The 23,741-nt window shown below is 43.5% G+C and overlaps 1 protein-coding gene across 1 annotated transcript in view; it reads right to left on the reverse strand.

The window, feature by feature from the left end:
• The window catches only part of DIS3L2 (DIS3 like 3'-5' exoribonuclease 2), a 799,214-nt gene that overhangs the window by 686,164 nt on the left and 89,309 nt on the right, over window positions 1-23,741 (reverse strand). Inside the window, exon 4 of the mRNA XM_086944551.1 lies at window positions 17,044-17,189. Within this exon, the coding sequence (XP_086800677.1) occupies window positions 17,044-17,189 (146 nt within the window). The remainder of the gene's footprint in view (window positions 1-17,043; window positions 17,190-23,741) is intronic.

A 23,741-nucleotide genomic window follows, 5' to 3' on the forward strand; every position in this document is an offset into this window, starting at 1 on the left:
CGAGTGGGCTTAAAAAGCTCTTACACACCCCTTCAATTAGCCATCCAATAACCTGCAGCACTAAGGGACTTTCACACCAGTCAATACAAAACTCAAGAGAAGAAGAGTCACCTCACTTATGCAACAGTGAACATATATCCAGTAAGATGGTCCCAGGCCACAACATACGGAGAAAGGTCTGGGAAATTCATGGTATGTGATATAAGAGGTTAATATCAAATGCAGAATCAGCCTCTTGAAATACCCAGTGATGAGCGCTGGGCCAAATGGAAACCAACAATCTCTTCAACTTTACCTCTTCAGCAAGAAATCAACCATGACATGACCTTCATCAAAAATAAGAACCATAACGTGAGGAGTCCAAGTGCCAACGTGATGTAGACCCTTACTTGGAAATCCAACACTAAGCACAGTTTGCAAACAAAACCGAAACTTCCAGGGTCAAAGGTTCTAACTCCTTGGCATTCCCTTCTTATCCCTGAACAGGTTCTGGAATGCAACCTTCAGAATGAATCCTACCAATATGGTCCTACAGAGCAGTAGCCCAAACTTAGACAAGGCACTCAGCGGAGCCTTAGAAATCCTCCCTTTGAAATGAATCGCTCACTCAAAATCCACAAAATGATTAAAGACAAGGGCCATGTTATCTTAAGAGTAAAATTAATCATTCACTAGCACATCCACTACCACCATTGCTCTATCAACATGTTTTAAAAAACCTACCACAGAACAGACAGCAGATGTCACTGATGCACTCACAAATCAAGAGTTCAAACTATGCATCTTTGACACAAAAGAACGGATCTCTACTTAAACAAAAGCGATTTCATCCTCAAAGTAATACTAACAAATCGGGATACAACCCTGCCTTCATTGAGGAAATTGCCGATCTGGCCGTAACAAACCAAGCTGTATCACACACAGCCAATGCTCATGGTAGTCTTTAAACTCTAGGGTGAGAAACAAACAGGCTGCTGTAGTGGGCAAAATTGTGGACTCTCTAGATTCAATTCCCTACTCATTCTGAAGGTGAAAGTGGACCTTGTCTTCACATGAAGTATTGTTACCACATGCGCTAATGGCAGACCCATATCTGGGTCGATTGTTTCCTGGTCACATTTGTTACAACTTATAAAAGCAGCCACATAAAAAATTAAACACTTCCATCAGGCCAACCCTAATTAAAGCTGGCACGAAGGAAAGGAGGAAGGTCTCGCTAACAACAATCCACAAAGTATTCAAAGGTTAGCACTATCCACCAGCATGAACAAATACTATTTCTGAAGTTCTCAAGGAAAATGTCCACAGCAAATCTTCATGATTGATGGAGGTAAAAGTCCTCAAAAACTCAAATAAAAAAATAATCAAAATCTCTGGAAAGGCAGCCAGCAAGTGGTTCAAATTCGAAATGGCCAACGCGAAGATAGTTAGCCGGAAAGTGGGACAATGGGGAAAATCCCAATCAGTAACTGACAGGTTTGTAAATTCAAATAAATGAGTAGCAGAGAGCAGCACAAAAGATTAGTAAAGAGCGTTCTGCAACTTATTTTTTATCATTCAATATGTCAAATCAGGACGCTTTTTCAAATTTATCAGACAAGTAACTAAACCACAGGTTTTAGACAAGTGCCTATCATGCCAGACCACTACTGGGTGGACCGGATGCCCTGCTTTCATTAAGTCACAAGTCTATATCACTGAAAGTTCAGAATTTCCACCATGCAACCTGATCACACTACTATAATCCTTACTTGTTTCCACCTTCTTCCGCAGAGAGCCTTGAGAAAATGCTCTAGCAGCTGATAACTGAAAGCAGCAAGATTGCCTCCTGAGCCTAGCCCTGCTGCTACAATAAAGGAACACGCGGCCTCACAGAATGAGGAGCTAAATTCAGTACCCAGATTGGAACGAGGCAAGCTGAACAGTCTTAGTCTCAAATACTTACAGGCTACTTTTCTACATGATACGCTTAATCTGAGAACAAGCACTTGGAACCCGATCGCCCAGCTAGCCTGAATTTCAAGAAGCATGGAGAGAGGTCAATCAGGATGTTTGGAACTCTAGTGTGGAACTAGTTGCTATCAGACCTAATGAATTTTACTAACCTGCCTTTGTAAAAATAAAAAAAAAATAAAAAAAAAAACTGAAAATAAATCTATTCAAAGAGGTTTTTCCATCCTTTCTTTGAAGCTCCCTGGTCCACATCTGATCTATCCTTTAAGGCCCTGCCCTTAATAGACACAGCCTTGAAGTGCACATAGCGACCATCGACTAAGACCTCAATTGAATAACCTTCGGGTGATACAGCGATACTACTTACAAGGACCAGTCTTTGTGGGGTAAGGGAAGCTTCCTCTATTCCCCAACAGAGTCTTAAAAGAGGCTTCCGAACAAGCCTGCATTTGAAGGCAAAAAAAAAACCACTAAAACAAAATAATTAAATAGCACACATGGGGCGGGGGAAGGGGGAATTGACCGCAGGCAATCAAGCTCTTGGCAGAAAGAGATGCTGAAGAACAGGATACATGTGGGAATGGCACCGGAATCAAACACAACAAGCCTGGTGCATGTGGCAGACTTCAAACAATGCAGACCGTGGCCTACCACTCTCTCAGAAAAGGTGGTCCTAGAAGGATAGCAGGACATCCAAGCAATTTAAGAATAAGTATGATTTTTTAAAAAATATTTGACCAGCCATATCAGATTTTAAAAAGTGCTATTTTGTGAAAATGCTGTTCCATAATAAAGCATTAAACAATTAAGCAGGAGTTCAAATGTATATCAGCAAACAGATGGGAGCCCCAGTATATCTATTGCTAAGTAAATCCTATTTACCCTGGGTTGCATTTCACGCTGTGATATCATATCTGGAACAAGTCACTTTCCCCCCATCTGCGCAGAACATCTGTTCTCGCGTGCTCCAGAGGTTAGGTGGGGGTTGCGGGGGGGATGCTGCGGAGGCCACTGCCGGAGCATGATGTCATACCAGCAGAGCCAACAGTAGCTGCTACATTTAACAAGTTTATTGCAGACTTACTGTGGAATAGAAGTTAATTCCCCAGGACCTGATATTGTGCCTACTTCTTCACAATCGCCACTCCATCCAGACCCTTTCACAGCAACTGGAGGAAAACCGCTCATGTAGCTCAAAACTAAAGACAAGAGAAGAATCTACAGGGAGCCACAAGGTAAAGACTGAATATACTCTATACAAAATAAACATTAAGTGAACAATTTCCACAGGTCCCCCAATAAATGTATTTATCATTTATACAGCTCATAATCTGTCATGGAATGGCATTACAGCACATCTGGCTGTCCCAACAGCACATCTTTGAACAAGCTACCAACTCAAATTTGATTTGATTGATTTGTGATTCATAAAGCGCGCGATTGCCCATGGGCGTCTTGGCGCGGAGTAGACATAGGAGACCAGTTAGCTTCTGTCTAAAAGGTTACAAGCCTGCAGTGACCAGCCAGGTTTTTATCTCTTTTCTGAAAGCGAATAATGAGGGGCTGTTTTTAATTGTTGTTGGGAGCACATTCCATGTCCTAACTGCGTGTGGCCGAAAGCTCCTCCCTCCCCACTGGACCTGATTAAATAGAGGCACCTGAATCCGTTTTTGATGGCTGCATCTCAAAGACCAGGAAGGCTCATTCCATTTCAAATGATTTTTCAGGAACTGACAACCCATTCCATGGAGGGCTTGGTATGTCAAACACAAGGATTTGAATGTTACTCTTTTTCCAACTGGGCGCCAGTGGAAAGCTCTCAATCTATGCGCTACGGGTTCATACTTGGGGATGTCCAGCACCAGCCTGGCTGCTGCATTTTCTAAACGTTGTAATGTTGCCAACTGCTTGGCCTGGATCCCCGCAAATAGCGTGTTTCCGAAATCAAGCCTAAACCGAGCCAGTGCAGTAACCACTGTTTTGCAAGAATCCTGGGGAATGAACGGTAAGAGTTTCCTGATCATTTAGAGAATGTACCAGATGGAGGAGGCTAATTTGTTAGTTTGTGCCTCGAATGTAAGCTTAGCGTCCAGGAGAACTCCCAAGTTTCTAACCTTTTTAACTGGGGATGGACGTTGGCCCAGACTGTCAGGCCACCATTCCTGAGACCAAGGTTGTATGTCCGTCCCCAGCAGCATGACTTCGCTTTTGTCCCCATTTAATTTCAGGCAGTTACCCTGCATCCACTGGAAAATTTGTTACATGCATTTCTTAAATCTATCAATGCCAGGCAATGGACACACTTATGGAACAAGAAGACACACACATGGCCTGGCACAGCCCTCTGCGTCATCTTTGGTTAGTTGCAGGTTTGAAGCTAAGGAACGGTCTTTACTCCACTAAAAGCACAACACAGACTGGACCAGACACCAGCCTTCGATGGAAACCTCGAAACACTTTAGGAAGTCAACCATGATCACTTCAATAATCACTAAATTGTTATTCTGGCTAGCATTTGGGATCCAGTGCTTGAGGGCCTGCAACATAAAAACAAGAGACAAAGGATACGCACTCTGGTCTTGCCAACTACAAAACACAGCTAAGAAGCTAAGACGGAATAACCCAGAGCTGCTGGGAATATCCCCCACCAGCAGTCAGAGGAACGAGCACTTGTATTCCTGGCTCAGTTCCTAATGAGATAACCAGTATGGCCATAGTTCAAGAAAGGGAGTGTATTTATCCAAAGGTTACCTGTGGTAGATAAGGTACTTCTGCCTCTCAACAAAAATAAGGCAAATAAAAATATCCCATGTAAATAGAACCCTAGGGATAAAATAATTTCAGCTTCTGGGTGTTTTAATGCTCAAGGAGGGTGGGAACAGTTAATGGACACCTGTTGACACACGTTTCAATGCCATTCTGGATCTGTGAGCTTGAAATAACGTTCTGTAGGTCTCCAGAGTACAGAAACTGCTTTGTCGGAATAAAAACAGCAGTCCCAGCTGAAGCAGAGCTGGCACGCCTAGGAGTGTGCCCCTAACCCTGCAAACTAAAAAGGTTGCTAAGTTCATTTAATTATTTTCTTGGTTTATTTTAAATGGGGTGTCGTTACAGGCGGTATTATAACTTGGATCTAGTTCAGAAAGAGGTCTTTGGGGTGCAAGATAGACTCTGGATTCCATCTTACTACACAAACATGGCGGCTGCAGCCTACTCTTAATGCATTAGCATGCCTATGCGTAGAGGCGGGCGTTTGGATTAGTGCAGCTCATTACCTTTGGAATGAAGCAGTAATCTTACCCATCAAGAACACAGCGCATGGAACCGGTGACTTCCCTCACCGAAAGAGCAACTTAGGACTGAAAAAGAGACACAGTTTCTAAGGTATAGGCAGAAATAGATACATGACTGGACCCTGAGGAGGACAATGAATGGAGGAAGGCCAAATGGTTTCAAGAAGGGTGTAAGGGGGTGTCCACTTTAAGTCAGACCGGATACACATTTGTCCATCATGAAAGTCTTTCCTTAATTGGAGAGTAAAATGGTGTCTGCAGCAGGAGCAATTTCAAAGAGTACCTTCTTCCCGTGGCATCGCATGATACGATAATGTTTCGGTAATCAAGGATTCCAGGCAGAGTTTCTAAGGCAAACTGGTGGACATTGATACAGTTTCCCAACCTATTATTCCTGGGATGAAAAAAGCGGACGGCAATAAGATGCAACAAACTAGTATATCCCAGGTGAGATCTCCAGTACAATGAGGGTCTATGGGTCATATAGAGCATCGTTGAGGTAGGTCAGATATGCTGGTTAGAAAATAAAGGAGATACGCATTTCACCAAGATCAATGACAGGTTCATTATATAGGTTTGTCTATCTCTGGAGGAAAACAAAACTATTTATGGTCCAGGTTTCAGGATATGAAATGCGCTGAAAAAGATTTCTACCTTACCAGGGCTGCTTTCTCTATAATCATGGGTTCCATAGCCTTGGGCGCCCTACCTAATCGAGTACTGGTGTTAGGAGAGTTGGGATAGCATGCACAGATTCTTGGGGAGCTAGTACTAGTAACTTCAAGTGACTAAGGCCTTTCTGTGTACGGTAAAAGGCTTCCCAGCAGGCATTTCTTTATAGGAATGTTCTTAATAAAGTCATCATCACTATAGATACCAATATTGAAGTCCTCATCACCGTTTGCAACAGCAAGAGACCATCTGAACCTCTTTACGTCTATGACAGACAGCGATCGTCTTTATCAGGGATGTGTGATCTGAATGTAGCATTCAGAAGTTCATAGGTTCGTAAGAACAAGTTTTGTGGGTTTGGCAGCATCAATAGCAGCTGAACAGAACATGTGCGAGCTTCAAAAACCATTCTGTAGGTCTACTGGGAACAGCAACTGCTTTGTAGGTATGGAGCAGCAGTCCCAGCTTGCCACCATTGAAGCAGCTCTGGCTCGACTAGCAGTGCATACGATGAAATCCGGGCATTATAGGATCCAGAAACGTGTGGAAAGACAATACGCTGCACCAGTTTCTATATTTTTGAAGGTGTGCCCTGGGAAGATTTTCTTCTTAAAAGCACGAAGGCAATTCGAGCACTCTATAGAAACTAGTCTAATAGGCAGAGGAGAGAACATTTGTGAAGCTTGGGGCACAAAGTAAAGTTACAGCCTCGAGTCAGTTAAAGAATCATCAATATGTAATCTACGCAGAAGAAACCTTTTGCAGGAGCAGATTCATGGCAAAGTTGTGTTTTTAGGAGACCGCAAGCAATTCAAAAGGTTTAATCTACAGAATCAGTTTGCACTATACACTGGCCACATGGTAGTACCTATGAAAAGGCTTGAGGAGTAGAGAAAACTACTGCACTATCTTCCACTAGTGGGTGTGTCTGTTGCTTGATAGTCACAGCAAAATGTCAGCCAGTAGTGTACGAATATGGGCAACTATCTCACGTTGTACTTCCACGAAAAAAACAATGTTGTTCCGAAGACATCATCAGGGGAGGTACACAGAGACCCCTAGGCTAAGGCTAATAAAGAGGAAAAAACTGCAGAAAATACAACTTGGAGTGGTACATACTTGCCACCATAAGAACCTACGGAGGGAGTCATGCTTGGCTGACATTCGTGGGTGATACTGGATTATCCGACGTGCTGGAACATACTTCTGCCTGTGACTGGTGCTTGGGAGCTTCACAGCTTCAAACCCTGCTGCAGCCTCGACCATAAGATCAATACAATCTCATGGAGAGTTGGCAAGCTCTTGCACTCTCTCGTAAAAACAAATCAAGGTCAACCACCAGCAGAAATAGCAGCAGTCTGATGACCCCGTGGACACCCAGCCTATTCTGAAATGTTATAACTGGAATTCAATCACAAGGTAGGACTTATCTTATTTAGTGCCAACAAGTTGCCTAGAAGCAGAGAAAACAAGGACACGTAGCATGGTGGTATAACTCTGAGGAACCACTGAAACTGCATATCACAAAGGTTTCCTCTTCCAAGCTCAACCCTAGAAAACCATTGGCCGGAACCGGTCTGTAAAACTCAGCTGACGTAATAGTAAGCCAGGACATTGTGGCTCACTGCCAGAAGACTGCTGCAATGAAACAAAGTAATGCACCTCTCATAGGACTGTTAGCCTTTGTTGTTCACTGTGCAAAACAGGACCTTCCATCTCCTCTCCGTGCCAATAATTTCTGGAGCTCCATGAGACTAGATCTTCTCACACCAACACTTCAATCTTTCCTCTAACTGCTGGATCAAAAGGTGGAAGTGTGGTTCTAGATTTCTACAATTATACAGAGGGCACTGAAAAGTACTTAAACAATTCAATGGAACAGGAGGTCACCCACCTCAGGAACTGCATGGAAGCTAGAACTAACAATACCCCACTGCTGTCTAAACATGAACATACAACCTTTTCCCAACAGAATCTATATTCCTCCCACACTTAGAACCGTCTCAGATTAAGCACTCAGACTGGGATTGAACCCATACTATCACTCAACGGAGAGCTTTTGGCTCTGAGCTGGACAGCAAACCCCGTGTGGGCATGCTCATCAAACTCTACTAAAAAGAACACAAGACTAACTGTTCATTTGGAGATCAAAGACTTCATCCAAGACACTACCCTTCATATGGTTATAGAGCCACTTGCGATGCACTGCACTCAAACATGTACCTCTCCAAGCTTTCTTTACATGCAAACCTCTCTCCAACACTCCTTAATCAATACTCAAACCGATTGAAGTAGTGCGACATGCGAGCACAGTGCTTATAGTAAAAACTTTCCTTTTAACCAAATGACACCAGCCTTAAACTTCCTAAGTTGAGCCTTTCACCTAAAGAAACACACTCCATCTTTAAACATGCCAAGACCGCATAATACACCCAGATACTTGGCTGTCAAACTTTGAGTTGCAGGAGAACTCGCACACTGTGAAGAAAGGGTGGCCTCCATGACTCAATGCTGTTCGTTACAGTCGGCCAAGAGGGGCTTTGATGGGCTGCGTGCTTCTCTAGCATCTGCCACTTCTATTTTTACATCCTCCCTTGTCTAGATTTCCTTTTGTTACAAATGCTCCAAAGTCCTCAAGGCTCCTTCTTGAGTCGATAGGCAGATGTCAGCAAGCACTCAATTTACTGTGCCATTGTGTCATCTTTATTGAGAATGCTCTAAGAAAGACTATGTGATGCAAAAGGCTACATTTAAAAAAATGAGTTCCTATGCGTGAAGGCAAGTTCAGAGCAGGGAAGAAGAAAAGATGAGAAGATCAAGACAGGCAGAGCAGATGTGTCCCATATAACGTACCCAAAGATCAGAATTGCAACTTGCAGATTGAAAGTGTTGTAAATTGAGCTCAAGTGGCGGTTTCCTACATCTACTCTTCTGACAATGAAGGGCGTGTCAACAGACGCAAATAGTGGTGCGCAAAGTAAAGTTAATGCATGAGTTTTTTATTTGCATAGAGGCTGTGATGATTCTTCCTCAGTGCAGTAAAGATAAAATGACTTTTCTATACAGAGCATCACTAAAAATATCCCTACCTTGCCCGGGCATCCCTGAGATTTTGGTAACCAGCATGCAACTGGTGGTAACAGACTGTACTAGTGCCACACAGTTCTAGTCTCTACGCACACCTGCCTGGAACCCAAGTGATCATACACAAATATGAAGAGTAGTATATACAAATAAAAGGCCACAGGATGGAGTCAACAGACATATTGGCTTGATGCACTAAGGTAGAAACAACTACACTCCTATTTGGTGCTAAATGTTTGACGTTTCTTTCACTCTACTCTATAAAAAAAACATTGCCAACAATTTGTGAATTCAAGAGTCTTGAGCCAACAAGGAGTTTAAACAGTATAGGTTGGTTATTACAGCTGAGGAAGTTGGCATCAGAAATCGCTCATAATGGCTTAATGTTAAAAATGGCATGTCAGCAGTCCATGACGTAATCGAAATCTGGGTCTGAAATGTACTGGCATCAGGGGGTGAGAAAAGGCAAGATGAGTCCAGCCTGGGGGTTCTCCAAGAATGAAATAAATTAAGATGAAAAAACACAAATTTTAATATTGCAACTTAATTGAACATGTACAGTCCCGCCCTAGTCGGGAGAGACCATTTGTGTGGCAGAAGAAGCTACGCCAAAGACCCCTTGCTGCACTACAAGGTGAAACCTCCCTCTGACCGAGATCCAGCAGCCTCCTTCACTCCTGCTCTTAGGGAAGAAGTAAAGACTCTCCTCTTCAAACAGCACTTCACCCACAAGAAATCTCTCTAGGTGATGTAATCCAGGGGGGTAACTGCCCTTGTCCATCCATTATCCTACCCTTCGTCGTAACCCTCCTCGCTGCCAGTGCACTCTACCCCACCTTTGTACAGGACTGCGCTGGTCTGCCACTCAGTGGGGCCATGTAAATCACTATGGATACGTAGGCTGACCAAGGAAGAAAGAACAATGGCATCTGTAAAACTGCACGAGGAGGAGCTTTTTCCAGGTTTTCCATATTTTAGAACTGAGACCATTTACTGATGAGCACTCAAGACAGGCCGCTAAAAATAGGCGATTTCTCTGGGGGTCTTCTTGGAAGCAGACAACACATGGCTGAACTGGTTTGTGCAACGGTTCATCTGGCACACTGGAAATGAGACTTTTCGGTTTTCTCGCTTGGGTACTTTAGTTAGCTGATCAAAAAGGGAGGATGTACAGTTTGGGCTGTTTCAGGTGATAATAGTGGACAGCACAAGAGGATATGACCAAGGGAAAGATGGACCATAATAACAGTCTCAATGAGTCTAAAGCAGACTCTACTGCCTGGCCAAGTACTGCCTGGTGTCCTGACATTCAAATGCTTAGCCCGGTCTCGCACATCTCTTTCGACACGAAGGAGTGCAACCTCTGAGTGGACTTTGTCTCGACTGTCACACCCCAGTTCAACACAGTTACCAGAAACAGAATACATGGGCTATGGTGCCTGCAAGTGGTTGTCCATTCTTTACAAGTTTGTCCAGCCCATGAGCTGTACTGGCTTGACTGCTGCAAGGTCATCTACATAGGACTTCCTGCCTAATCTCTACACAAACTCCAAAGGGCCGAGAACCACCAGGATCACGCGGTCACAAGAAGAAAATAGGTTGACTAAAATAAGCCAACTACAACATCCCACGAAATTAAACACAGCAGTTTTCACGGAATAAAAATTACATTGAAGACAAACCTCTGCACGGCCACAGTACCTGCTCCCTCCTCATGTTGTTCCAACAGTACCAGCCAACAGGAAGGATGCTTGCATTCTGGTTGCAGGCCATCCAGTGAAGTACTGGCATTTTCAAGACGTGCTTCACTAAACTGACCACAGACACTTCGAAAACGTGCACCAATAACCCTAGGGTCGAACACATAATGATTGGAAGACCCAAAGGAATCCAGATTACTTTATTATTGTCTTACAGATGTCGCAGCTTCTCAATTCTTGTCCCTTGTCTCCAATGAGGGGAAGCGCAAATGCTGGAGCAAAGTTGTTAAATTATTATAAAAATATTATTTCTGAAATATTTTAGTAAACAAGCACCCAGCACTTACTCGAGCACTCAAGACGTCAGCCAATAGAAGCACCTGAATGACATCCAGCTGTCACGCCTTAAGGTAGTGTAGGTAAGGCTTCCGGTGACAAATCTGCCACCACTTCACTCCAATGATGCTTACAATAAGAATATTCTCTTTAAGCTGAGAAATGGACTTCCATGCCTACCAGTGGAATTAAATAACCTGCAGTCATTCAGTACACACACGTACACACTGTACAATACACCCATCGTACAAGATTAGACATGTCTTCTTTGTACCATCAACCTGATGTGCAACATTACCACACAACACACCGGGCAACCGTTTCAGAATTAATCCGACTCAATGAGCCTAGTGTCTGGTCAATGGGATGCCAAGATCGATGCAGGCTATGTGGATCCCTGAAGAACCATTCCCTTACAAATCATAGAGGTGCTCTGTGCCAATACAGTTGTTTATTAATTTATAATCGGTATTAGTAAATCGCAGGCTTTTCTGTCAGCACAGAACAGTGCCTTTGGAAGTAAAGAAAAGAATGAAGATGTTTGCAAAGGTAGGCGAGAAACTATATAGGAACAAAATTGCATAATTAACATAATTACAGCAACAATGTTGGCAGCCGAGAATGTGAGAAACAGCGTATGAGAAAGGATTAGTCTTCGAGGTGGCCATGGAAAAGATGATATAACATTAGAGAATTGAATAGGAGCCTCTTTGAAAGGAGAAAACCACAGGGCCAAAAGTAAGCAAATGAGGTCCTCTATGAGAAGAAAAGAAAGACAAAAAGAAGCGATAAGCAAGTTGTGACATACACTTTACAACTGGAGACCGATTTGAGTAAGACTGAAACACAATGGTCACGGACACAGCAACTTAGATTGGAGAAAATTATTGTAAGAAAAGCATCTTTAAGTAAACACATTCACCAGTGTGGAGAGTTACACAATGCAGGCCACTATGAATCAGGTGTAGTGATATCCCTGGACAGGTCACCACTCTGCCAAATTACATGTTTTACCAGGTGCAGGGCCACGGATAATAAAGGCAAATGCAGTGATGTCCGGCAACTGGAGGGGTGGGAAGTTGGGGGGTATACTAGCTAAAATAGATAAATCCGGTCCTAGTCCATTACCATCCAACTACTCTGTATTGAGGACCTAAGATCAGAAGTAAACATTTGGATGAGGGTGGCTTTGAGCCATATTCAGAACTCAGGTCGTTGAAGAATCTTTGAGAACTCTGAAAAATGTGTGGATTGACAGTCGGTTGAGCATCCTAAAGGACAACAGTGAGAGAAACTAATTTAGAGCCAGAAAGTTAAGGTTCATAACAGCATGTGAAAGGGCCTGGTTAAGGTTAGAAAAAAGCATACTATCTAATGGTGAGCAAGAAAGCACAGCAGAAGAAGCTGAAAGATCACTACATCATCATCTTAACAGACTACTGTTGGGAGGTTGTATCCGCATCCCCCATTTGGGGCCTCTAGTATTTAAAGAGCAATGAAGCATGGAACTCAAGGACGGTCACTCAACAATCTGCACAGATATGGGAACAGGACTCAGGACACAACAGAACAACACTTTGAATTGCTCACAGGAGTGGATGTAGGAAACAGTCCCATGAGCTAAAAGCTATACATGATCCGCCTCCCAAGGAGAGGGTTTAGCCAAAGTCATGCCTACTTTTACAAACTTAAACAAAAACTGAATCATCCGAGAGCATCTTTGCACTGTTCGGTGAGGTTGGAACATTTTATACAAGATTATCAATTTTTGGGTTGATTCAAGTAATGTGGGACTTACAGCCTTATCAAGGTTGTTGTTTCTGCTGATAGACAATGTTATTTGAATGAGTGCAGCCAACAACCTACCTCCCCCTTAAATGGCAAGCCCACTGCCACCCGAAAACATATGGTGTTCTTCTCACACGAAACAAAATGTTTTGCTAAAAGGAGAGCCATGATCAATATGTTGTCTTCTTACCAGAACATGCCTTATGTTTTGTGATTAAATCTACTGAAGCCAGCAAAACTCTCCTCATTGCTCACAGAGCAGGGATTGGACTTGGTCAGCAGTGGCGGAAAGGCCCACACTCTTAATGGAACTCTTAGAATCCTGCTCTAAAGGAATGTATGCGCTAAAGCAAGGGAGATGCCTACCTTCTGGGGTGATTTTTAGGTCGAGCTATTATAGCTATGACATATAGTAGGAGAAACAAACTCTTGAACAAGGGCGGATTACGTCCAGTTCATGTGGTGCACTCGTGTGAGATGCGCGTGCACAAACCCATCAGCCTCGCTCCCATTTGCTCCCCGAGCCAGGCATCTGAATCTTCCCCAGTTCCCTCCCACCCTTATGACTTCTGGCATTCAATTGTGAAGCTTCCCCAATGCGCGCTCGGCCAGCTTTAATTACCCCAACATTCCTCACTCGTGTTTCTTGCGTGTTTGTCTTTCCTTCTGCTGAAAAATCTACGGCAAGTTTAATTTGCATTTTGTTATAACCAGCAGACTCGAGAATTTCAGCATCCTTAATTGTATTTGTTTTATGATAATTGAATTTAAATGGTAGACCTAGATTTCCCACTTGTATACAACTTTTGCTCCATCTTTAGTTTGGTGAAGAGTCTCGAATCAGTTTGTTCACAAGAGCAAACTAATTGTAATAACTATGACATAAATTCTAAACATTCTCATTCAGGAATAAAGCAAACACGCTGTTAAAGCACTTTAAAAGTGTTGCACGGCTTCCCATCCAAGCCCACGGTGTTAGGCTGATACTCCAGCAGTCCTGCAAAAATGGCTTTCCCCAGTGCTGACACCCAAGGGGCTACACTATGAATTGTAAAATTAAAGCCCGTCACCAGACTCGCCTGTTTTTCACTACAAAAGGAAAAATAAAATCCTTTTTCTGTAACATGAATTTCTGTTGCTTTCAGTGATCTCCATGTAAGTAGCACTTGTGATGGTCTGAGCCCTTTTGCAGATTGTACTGAACGTTGCCACACATTAACACTAGCATTTCCTGTATGTTTCAGATATAGCGAAAAGTTCAGAATCAAACTGTTTACGTTTGAGATGCCGTCCGTTTCTGGCTCAACAAGAATTTTAGAATTGTCCATGTGTGAGAATTTGTAATAAATGCATCTGGCACAGGAGAAATATAGCATATTTTTAGTGTCCAGATTTTACTGTGGAATACTTCTTGCCCTCTTTGCTTAAATTTGGTAGATATTACCCTAACTTATAACCTATACTTTACAACTGTATTTACAATGTTAAGGGTAAGCTTGCAGTAAAAAAAAAACGGATATTCGATCTTGTGTGTTTAGGTTTCATTTCAGATTTTATATTATCTAATCCAGCACAATCACCGGTCAATTCCTCGACTTATTTTGGATGGCCAGTTCACATCCAACCCAGCGCCCTTTCCCTCTCGCGCTTTCTTCTATGCGCCCTCAAGCTCTATTATAAAGGCCTCCAGATCTGCGGAACCCTGTCCACCCACCATTTCTCCCCCACCCCCTGTCACCTACGGTGACCATTTGCTACCAGACACTTCATGCGCACTGCGCTCCGCCTCTGCTGCCACTTCAACTCACCAGGCTGCATACCCCCTTGCCCCTCGCTCGCCAATGTCCCTCCCACCCTTCCTTTGATGTCCGCCGCAAGTTCTTACAGGCCAATGGCCCTCCCCCAGCTCAGAGCACGCATCGCTTGTTTTCATCTATTCTCTCACTTTACTTTCCAACCCCTTTCCCTCTCGCCCATACGTTTTCTTGCTCACACCTCCTCCTCCTGTTTGTTGTCTCATAGATTCCCTTCCCTTTCTCATTGTTTGCTCTTTTTCCCTCCTCGCTTTAGTGATCTTTCACCTCATCGGCACCACTGAATGCCACAGCACCCCTCAACGCCACAGCATCACTCAGCGCACAGCACCCCTCAACGCCACAGCACCCCCTCAATGCCACAGCACCCCCTCAATGCCACAGCACCCCTCAACGCCACAGCACCGCTCAACCCCACAGCACCCCTCAACCCCACAGCACCACTCAACCCCACAGCACCACTCAACCCCACAGCAACCCTCAACCCCACAGCATCCCTCAACGTCACAGCATCACTCAACGTCACAGCATCACTCATCGTCACAGCATCACTCATCGTCACAGCATCACTCAACGTCACAGCATCACTCAACGTCACAGCATCAATCAACGTCACAGCATCAATCAACGTCACAGCATCACTCAACGTCACAGCATCACTCAACGTCACAGCATCACTCAACGTCACAGCATCACTCAACGTCACAGCATCACTCAGCACCACTGAATGCCACAGCATCACTCAGCACCACTGAAGGCCACAGCATCACTCCGCACCACTGAAGGCTACAGCATCACCCACTGAATGCCACAGCATCACTCAGCACCACTGAAGGCCACAGCATCACTCCGCACCACTGAAGGCTACAGCACCACTCAGCACCACTGAAGGCCACAGCATCACTCAGCACCACTGAAGGCCACAGCATCACTCAGCACCACTGAAGGCCACAGCATCACTCAGCACCACTGAAGGCCACAGCATCACTCAGCACCACTGAAGGCCACAGCATCACTCAGCACGACTGAACGCAACAGCATCACTCTGTGCAACCATTCAACAACTGGTTCTAATATGTTCTCTCAATGTTTCAAGCTTTATTACAAATGTCACAAAAAGATGTTAATATTTCACTGCTGTTCTTGGATTTTCATCACAATAAAATACACTGAACATAATCTTCCCAAAAGTTATTTACAAAAGTTTAAGCTATTGCCATTATAAATTACAATAACTTTTATTTAAGTATTAATTATAAAAAAAATAAAAGCCATTGTTATTTGTAATATTAATACATCTAAGTCATGTAAATACAACACATATTGCATTACAAATGCTATAGGTGTCACGTTTGCGAAAGTTAAAACTATTGGCATTGTAAATGACAAAGCTATTAATTTCGCTATTTTCAAAACCAACACATAAATAAAATATTTGTCATTTACAATACCAGTAGCTCAAAATGTCCTAATGCGAGACCTATTGCATTGCAAATGCTTGTTAGTTTGAGGCGAGAAACCTATTTCAATCAAATAGACAAAACATTCACCAATAAACTTCCCAGAAAAAAAACGGTTGTGGTGGGCACAAGTGGCTAGGCAATTTTACAACCTAAGGTTACCGCATGTTTTTAACATAGCAGTTTCCTGATTTCTATCCTATGCGGCATGCTCCCAAACTAAGTCAGTGAAGTTCTGAACGCTGTTTCAGAGGTTAACTTGCAGATTTTTTAAGAGTTCTTAACATAGCAAGAACCTAGTTACAGAGAAACAACAATTTGCAATTGTCTGAAATAGTAGGTGGGGAAGAGTCAGAAGGTATAAGCACAGAGGAGTTGGTTGAAGGAGGACTTAACTTAACCTTTTAAAAATACTGGGCTTAAAGGAGCCATTTTCTCCTCAAACGCATAGATTGATATTCTGCAGCAGGGACAGCCTGACTGTATTGTAAGAAGTCAAGTAATCAAAGAAGAAAAATATGTAAGTAGCACACAGCTCCCATGCAAAAAAAAAATAAAACAACCTAAGACTCAATGCTGCAGCCGCACCCCTGGCCTGAAATACAAATCAAAGTCCTGGGGCTGCGGCTCACTTGCCCTACACTAGAAACAGAGGAAATAACATTCAACTCTATAAACCACTGGCACACCAGGCTTTAATTTTCAAACTCAAATCCCACCTGCAGTACCCACGTGATTAAAAAAAATGATTGTTTCAAATATAAGGGCAAGTCAAAATAAAATAAAAAATACAGCAGAGATAAAAGCCGAAAGGGCTTGGTCATTAAAGTGTGTCCAAACTAGAACATCATTCATGGTCTCCATTTACATGGCTTTTTCCTTTTTGTAGCTCGCTATCCATGAAACTTGATGTCTACAGCTAGAGAATACATGTCTGGCTTACCTGAAGGAGTTCGCCTCTTTTGAGTCCCTCCGACACTTCAGCAAAAGACATGTAGGGCTCAAAAATTGTCTTCTTCCGGCCTTTGCTTGGCTTATTACGATTTTTCTTTTTATCAATTGGTGTCGACGTTGCCCCATTAAATCCAGCTGTAAAATAAAATTTGTGCAAAGTGTCTTTTACAACTGAATGGGATTTTATCGATATGTCAAGGATGTATCCATACAATTCTCATCTTGGAGTAACTCAACACTTACCCTTCCCCTCACAGTGAAGTCATGGAGCTTCTGGAGTTCTTCCTATGGTGTGTTTATTATTCTGGCTTCTTGACCATACAGATGCCTTCCCACCACATGTGCAATACCTCAGCCCCTTCATTCCTTTGCCCTGCATTCTGTTCATGGTTTGTGCCCCCAGTACTCTCCTCCTCATTACTTAGCCAAATACTGCTTTTTGGCAGGATTCCCTTTCGACTCACTTGGAGCCACCCTAGTGATGACAGGAGCTTCTGTCTTTTTATATATTATATTATATATATTATATATATTTTATATATTATATTTTTTATAGGTGGCTCCATTGTCTCTGGGTATGTACCTTTGTGCACCACCGTATAAAGGAATCTTCAGTTCACTCTCAAAGAAACAAGCCATTCTTTGCACCACATTTTTACCAATTTTATCCCACTCAAGTCTGCATTAGAGTTTTTTATTTTCTTGCTATTTTCACCCCATTTTCATAATTTTCCATAACACACATGCCCTTTTTTTTATCTCACGTTAAACAAGACTTATACATTGGGTAAACCCCACAGAAAAATCATGTTGCCTGACCCCTTGACACACGCTTCAAAGATTTGCCAGTGTACCACCTCCCTCTGCTCCGATACATTGCCGCCAATTTCAGAGGTCCACTTTCTTGTCCTTTTAGTTGGACCTTGAAATTGCCTTGGTCCAAGTCATGAAAAAGGTACCATCTTTTCTCAACTACCCGAGGGTCATCCACAGGTCATCTATTGCACTGGACAAATATACAGATCTATCGTCATCTCTCTCAAGCATGGTTCAGAGATGAGAGAACCAGACCACAGTATTCAATCCACTTCATTAATGCATGTTCCAGACCTTTAGACATGTGTCATAGCACTGAGGGTAGCTACAAAATGCTCAGCTTGTGGTGGTAGGAATGGTACCTAAAGGGAGCTGTAGATGTGACGTGGATGAGGTGTATAAGTTTAGTGCCACAGAAAACATACAATGAGGTGGGCAGAATTATTAGGTAGATCTTTGCATATTCTTTACTATGAGTCTCTCAACTGTGCAATTTAATACTTATGTTTGAGCACTAAATTACATTGCACAGGTTTCAGTCAAGGGAAATATTTTGTTCGTCTCTGCAGTACACAAAGATTAAAGAAAAAGGCAAGTCAATGGCGTCACAACTGCAAAATTGTGTCACAATTTAAAACATTTTTAAAACGTTTGTATACTGGTAAGGATAGGTCCTTACACTGTGCTAACATTTCTCTCAGGCTGTGATAGTTCGAGATGAAAAAACTGGTACACACTTCACTAAGCACTTTCACATGTGTTTGTTTCTCCATCATTATCTACCAAAACAACTTCAGAGTTAACTACTGACTAAGTATTAGAACCAGAGATAGTGTATGGTCCTGGAGAAATGCAGACCAAAAATGTCATTGCAAAAAACACAGTTGATGGACAGAATGCAGAACAATGTCTTACATTCACCCCAGTACAAAGATCTGGGCCTAAATCCATCGTTTTAGGCCCAGATCCTTGTACTGGGGTGAATGTAAGACATTGTTCTGCATTCTGTCCATCAACTGTGTTTTTTGCAATTTTTACCCCGAGTGGGCTCAGACGTGAGTCCCAGGCTCTCCACATCACTGGAGTCAAGCTATCCAGGCTGAAGAAGGCTGATAGCCAGAAACCGGTCCTTGGATGCTTGATTCCGGTCTAGGAAAGACATGGCTTGGTAGTTCGGGCTTGACTGTTCCCATGAGGCACAGGGTCAATGCTGATTTGCATATAGCCATTGTCTGACCTAGGGTGGTGTGAAGTGCAAAAAAACGATGGATTTAGGCCCAGATCCTTGTACTGGGGTGAATGTAAGACATTGTTCTGCATTCTGTCCATCAACTGTGCTTTTTGACCAAAAATGTAATGGCACTGCAATGAAATACCCCAATGCCTCAATGGGGTTACTGTGGACACTCTTAAAGCATGCTAGATGTGCATTTTGAGCACACCTTTTCACAGTTAACTGTACTGATGTAATACTATGGATAAATGAAACAGTGGTGTGCGTAACTTGGGGTAGAGGTGAAGTGGGGGAATGGCACAGCTTGATATTACTTGTTTTCAATTCTTGAATTACTAATGTTTGACACAAAATATATCGCACCCTGCCTGGTTGCCTAGGACTGTAAATCAACATGTTTACAATATTAAATTAAGATTATGTAAAAAGAAAATGGAGCTTTGCAAAATCAGGAATATTTGCAATATACCTTCCATTGTTCTATACTTTCCATTATAATAGGGTATGTTGAAGTTTGATATTTCAAACACTCTTACGTTCCTTATAATCCTAATGCAAGAGTGAAGACCGACTTGAGACAACATACGGCGTTATGGTGTTTCCTCACTCGGCTACAGAGCCAGACCTGATGGTCAACTGTGAGCTGTTCAAATTTTGCCAGAAAAATATGAAGATAATTTAGGTCTAAATGAAAACCATGCTTGAGGCAAACTGGGTTCGCTATATGCCCTTGGTGCTGCTCACTGCGCAAGTTTCAAAGTTCTCACCAAGTTGTAGAGAAGGGGACAAAGAATACAAAACCCATGATTTGCCCCAACAAATTGCCCCAACGCAATGCAATATGGCTTGTTTCAAGGCCAGTTATAGTTGCAAAATACTACATTTTGGTCATTAGACAGTGAAACTGGGAATTGGAGTGACAAGGTACTTCTAATATCATATCGCATACTTTGCACTGAATTTAAGTTTCCCCAACCAGGGCAACTAACGGGAGCATAGCATTACGCTCCTCCCCTGTCAAGGGTGCATCTCGCAATAATGATATTCTCATTTTCTTTCCACCATCCCTTCTCTACCCCACTCACTTCTTCAGTCTTTACAATTTCCTACTTTATCCCAGACAGTCTCTAGTCTTTGTAACTACATTGCTATAATCACTACTCTTTTGAAACCAGTGTGAAGCCTTTCTCTAAGTGCCAACCAGCCTGCTACCAGCCTCCAAGATAATTACTGATGTCACACTAGAGACAAGGAAGGAAACTAGGAGATACAGAGAAACTGCACTTCCCTCAGAGCAGTCATGACACTGGAGGATGGCAGATTGGTCCTGCAAGTCAGGGTTCTTTGTCTTGAATACGCCAGGCTTAGAGAGCAACAAGCAAAGGATGTTTCCGGTTTATAGCTGATAAGGTCTTCAGACTACCCAGAGCTGGTTGTCCGATTGGTGTCTCTCACAACAAAGCAAACACAAGGAGATGATGGACGGAGCACTGAAACTTTTCAAACACTCGCCCCCAGTCACAGATCTGGGTTGAATCCATCATCGTTCTTTAGATCACTTCCACACCCCAGTTCAGACCCAGCTATATGCAAATCAGTCTTGACCCTGTGCCTCATGGGAACAGATCAGCACGAATTGAAGAGAGTTTGAAAAGTTTCAGCGCTCCGTCCATCTCTTTGTCTTTGCCTTGGCGGGTCTGTTACAACAAGACAACCCTACTTCCAGCAGATTCCAGTGGGCAGAACGTCTACACATCTGGCTCCACGATCCAACATAAAATATAAGGCAGGATACCGCTCACGCATCCAACATTCTGCAGACACACAATGTAGTTGGGAATGACTGAGCTCACAATGCCACTACCTTCCATGCGGCAACGCAAAACATTCAAACAACTCAGATATTCCATATAGTTGAGCACAGCTGTACTCAAAACTCACTAACCATAGCCTCAAACATTCAGATCCTCCAAATGAATACATTATGTGCAAAAATACAGACCATGACATCAAAGCTCAGAGGTTCCATACGCGTGGACCTCATCAAGCAATGAGCACCCAGACTCTCCTAAAAACCATGTACCGCTCCATAACTTACAGACTGCCACTCAGGTAAATGCAGCACATTTACCACATCCACCCTTACCGATGACCCAACTAAAAGAACAAGAAATAAGACTTTGGACAGTGACCGAAATCTCAGCATATGAGGACATTCTTATGTCAGAATGTACTCTATACAAATCTTCATAAAGAAACCATAAAGATTGTACAATGAAAGTGCGGTACCACGAAGAAAAGAAGCAATGGGAATTGAAAGAAATAACATCTACCTGTGGTATCAACGCCAGCGTGCTGAAGGATTCTCCAGGGTCCACCATTTGATGTAAAACATAATTTTGTTTAAAAAGGCGGTAGCTCACGCCAAGCACACGCTGCACATGATATGTTCCAGAGTCCAGTTCCTGAGCATATGCTTGGTGGAAGGAAGGAAGAGAAAGAAAAATACCAATGCTGGGGTATTTCCTCCTCTCTTTACCTCATGGATGTCTTAAGTGACTTCCGCTCCCCATACTCCTTGCCTTCTCTGTCTCTTGGGCCTTGAAGAGTTGTGGGCTTTCCTGGTTTAAGCTGAATATTCTGGGCTTACCTGCTCTTCTGATCATCGGGTTCCACTTCCCCCAACCATATCTCTACAGCGAGCCAGCAGTATGCGGTTTTGAAGTAATCAGGTGAGGGAAAAGAAAATCAAAGGGAAAGGAAAGTTTGCGGACTGTCGTGAACATTTGAAAAACGATTGGCAATGAACCATGGCAGACTTTTTCTGCTGATGTCTGAACATGGTAAAATGCCTGTCTAGGCAAGGAGTTGGGAAGACAGCACAAATCAATGCACATGGCTAAGGAACAGCTCTCGAAAGGAGCCACATAGATGTGAAATGTAGCTAATCTGGCCAGCACTTGCTTGGTCTGTGAAGATGCTATAAGTTTATCTTCTATTTCCCCACGTCCGTTTGACTCTCCTCAAAGGTATGAAGGATAGGAGGTAGCTGGGTGTCTTGGGTTGCTTGTGTTCCGGTTCAAGCAGGACGAGGCTTGGCAGTCAGAGCTGGACTCTTCCTAGTGGAGAAGTGCCAAGGCTGATTGACATCTACCTGGGTCTAATCCGAGGTGGCATTGAAGACAAAAGAACAATGGGCTGGAAAGCTACCATGAGCGATTGCTAGTGATGAAGAAAATTAGAAACATTCCTCGTATCGTCTTTTGTGTGCTTGATGTAACGCGCCAAGTTGCCATGGGTATGCCCAAACGTGGAGTCTGTGCTCACTGCGCCACTGGAGCAAAGTTGCACCCAACTGACGAGCCCCAATCAGGGTGAAGCTGCTCTTGGATTGTTATGTTCCAGTTCAGAAAGGACATAGCTTGGTAGTTTTGGCTGGACTGTTCCTTTTGGAGCCAGACCAAGGCTGATTTGCATATTGCTGGGTCTAATCTGGTTTGGAATGCTAACCGAGTGATTGCCAGTGGTTAGACAAATTGCAAGCATTCCTCAGTTCACCGTAACAGTTCTCAAATCTTAGGAGTGCTTAATGCAGTGCTAAACCAACGGTGTTTTGACGATTAGAAGCAAAGTTGATATTGCTGGGATTTTAGCTTCACCCCAGTGCAGATTCATATCACCTAGTCTGATGCCTTACTCCGCTCCTTCTAAAGTGATTTACAAAGAAGAACTAAAATTCTATGTCAGGACCGGAGGCTTCAGATTATGCTATATCTTCCTTCGCTTTATTAACATAAAGAAACCACAGCAGCTTAGGAAAAGATATAATAAGAACAAAAAATGCTTTAAACATAAAGCATTGACGTAATGTTCAACAAAAAATCAACAACAACTCCCAAGAGTCTCTTTGTTATAATCATAGTCCACAGTCCTTTGTCACTGTTCATCATCCCTATATAACCGGACTTCCCATCATCTTTCTTCGCTGCTCCCGCAGCCAGATAAGTGCTTTTCTATTTGTCTTCTTGTATTGTACTTGTGTCTTGCGGTCTTTGGGGACTCCTTGCATGGTTTATTTCCTTTCAGAGTCCCCTAGTTGCGGGAACGTTCTGCCGTTCCTACGCGACTTTTTTCCCACTTGTGTGCGGTGTGTACATAGACCGCAAGGGGGCGGCCTGTCGCCTCGCCGACCCTCCGGCGCGCCTCCGCGGTGCGAGGAGCCGCGCCGTGGGGTCTGCTTGCGCAGGGGCCGACCCTCGCGTACCCCTCTGACACCTGGTGCTCCGGGTCTGTACTTCACAAATTGACGCCCTTTGGGGTCTGTATGGCGGTTTGACCGCGTGAATCGCCTTCGGGCGAGATCTGTGCACCTCTTTATTCGTGTGTGTGGCCTAGCGCGCTTGAGGGGTACGTAGACCCGGTCCCGGCGAGGAGGGTCTGCGCGCTTGGGGGTTGGTGCAGCCCACCTGCCACGTCAGCTGGCCCAAAACGTGATCGCAGCCGCTGGGCCTGCCCACATTCGAGAACTTTCTCGGTTGCCGCCCTCTTGGGTGCCCCGCATTGGCCCTTGGTTCCGACATGGAAGGGGAGTATGATGAGGAGGCCTGCCCCTATCTGCAGGATGATGAGTTTTATCA

This window comes from Lissotriton vulgaris, chromosome 11, assembly GCF_964263255.1.
Source record: "Lissotriton vulgaris chromosome 11, aLisVul1.2, whole genome shotgun sequence".
NCBI lineage: Eukaryota > Metazoa > Chordata > Amphibia > Caudata > Salamandridae > Lissotriton > Lissotriton vulgaris.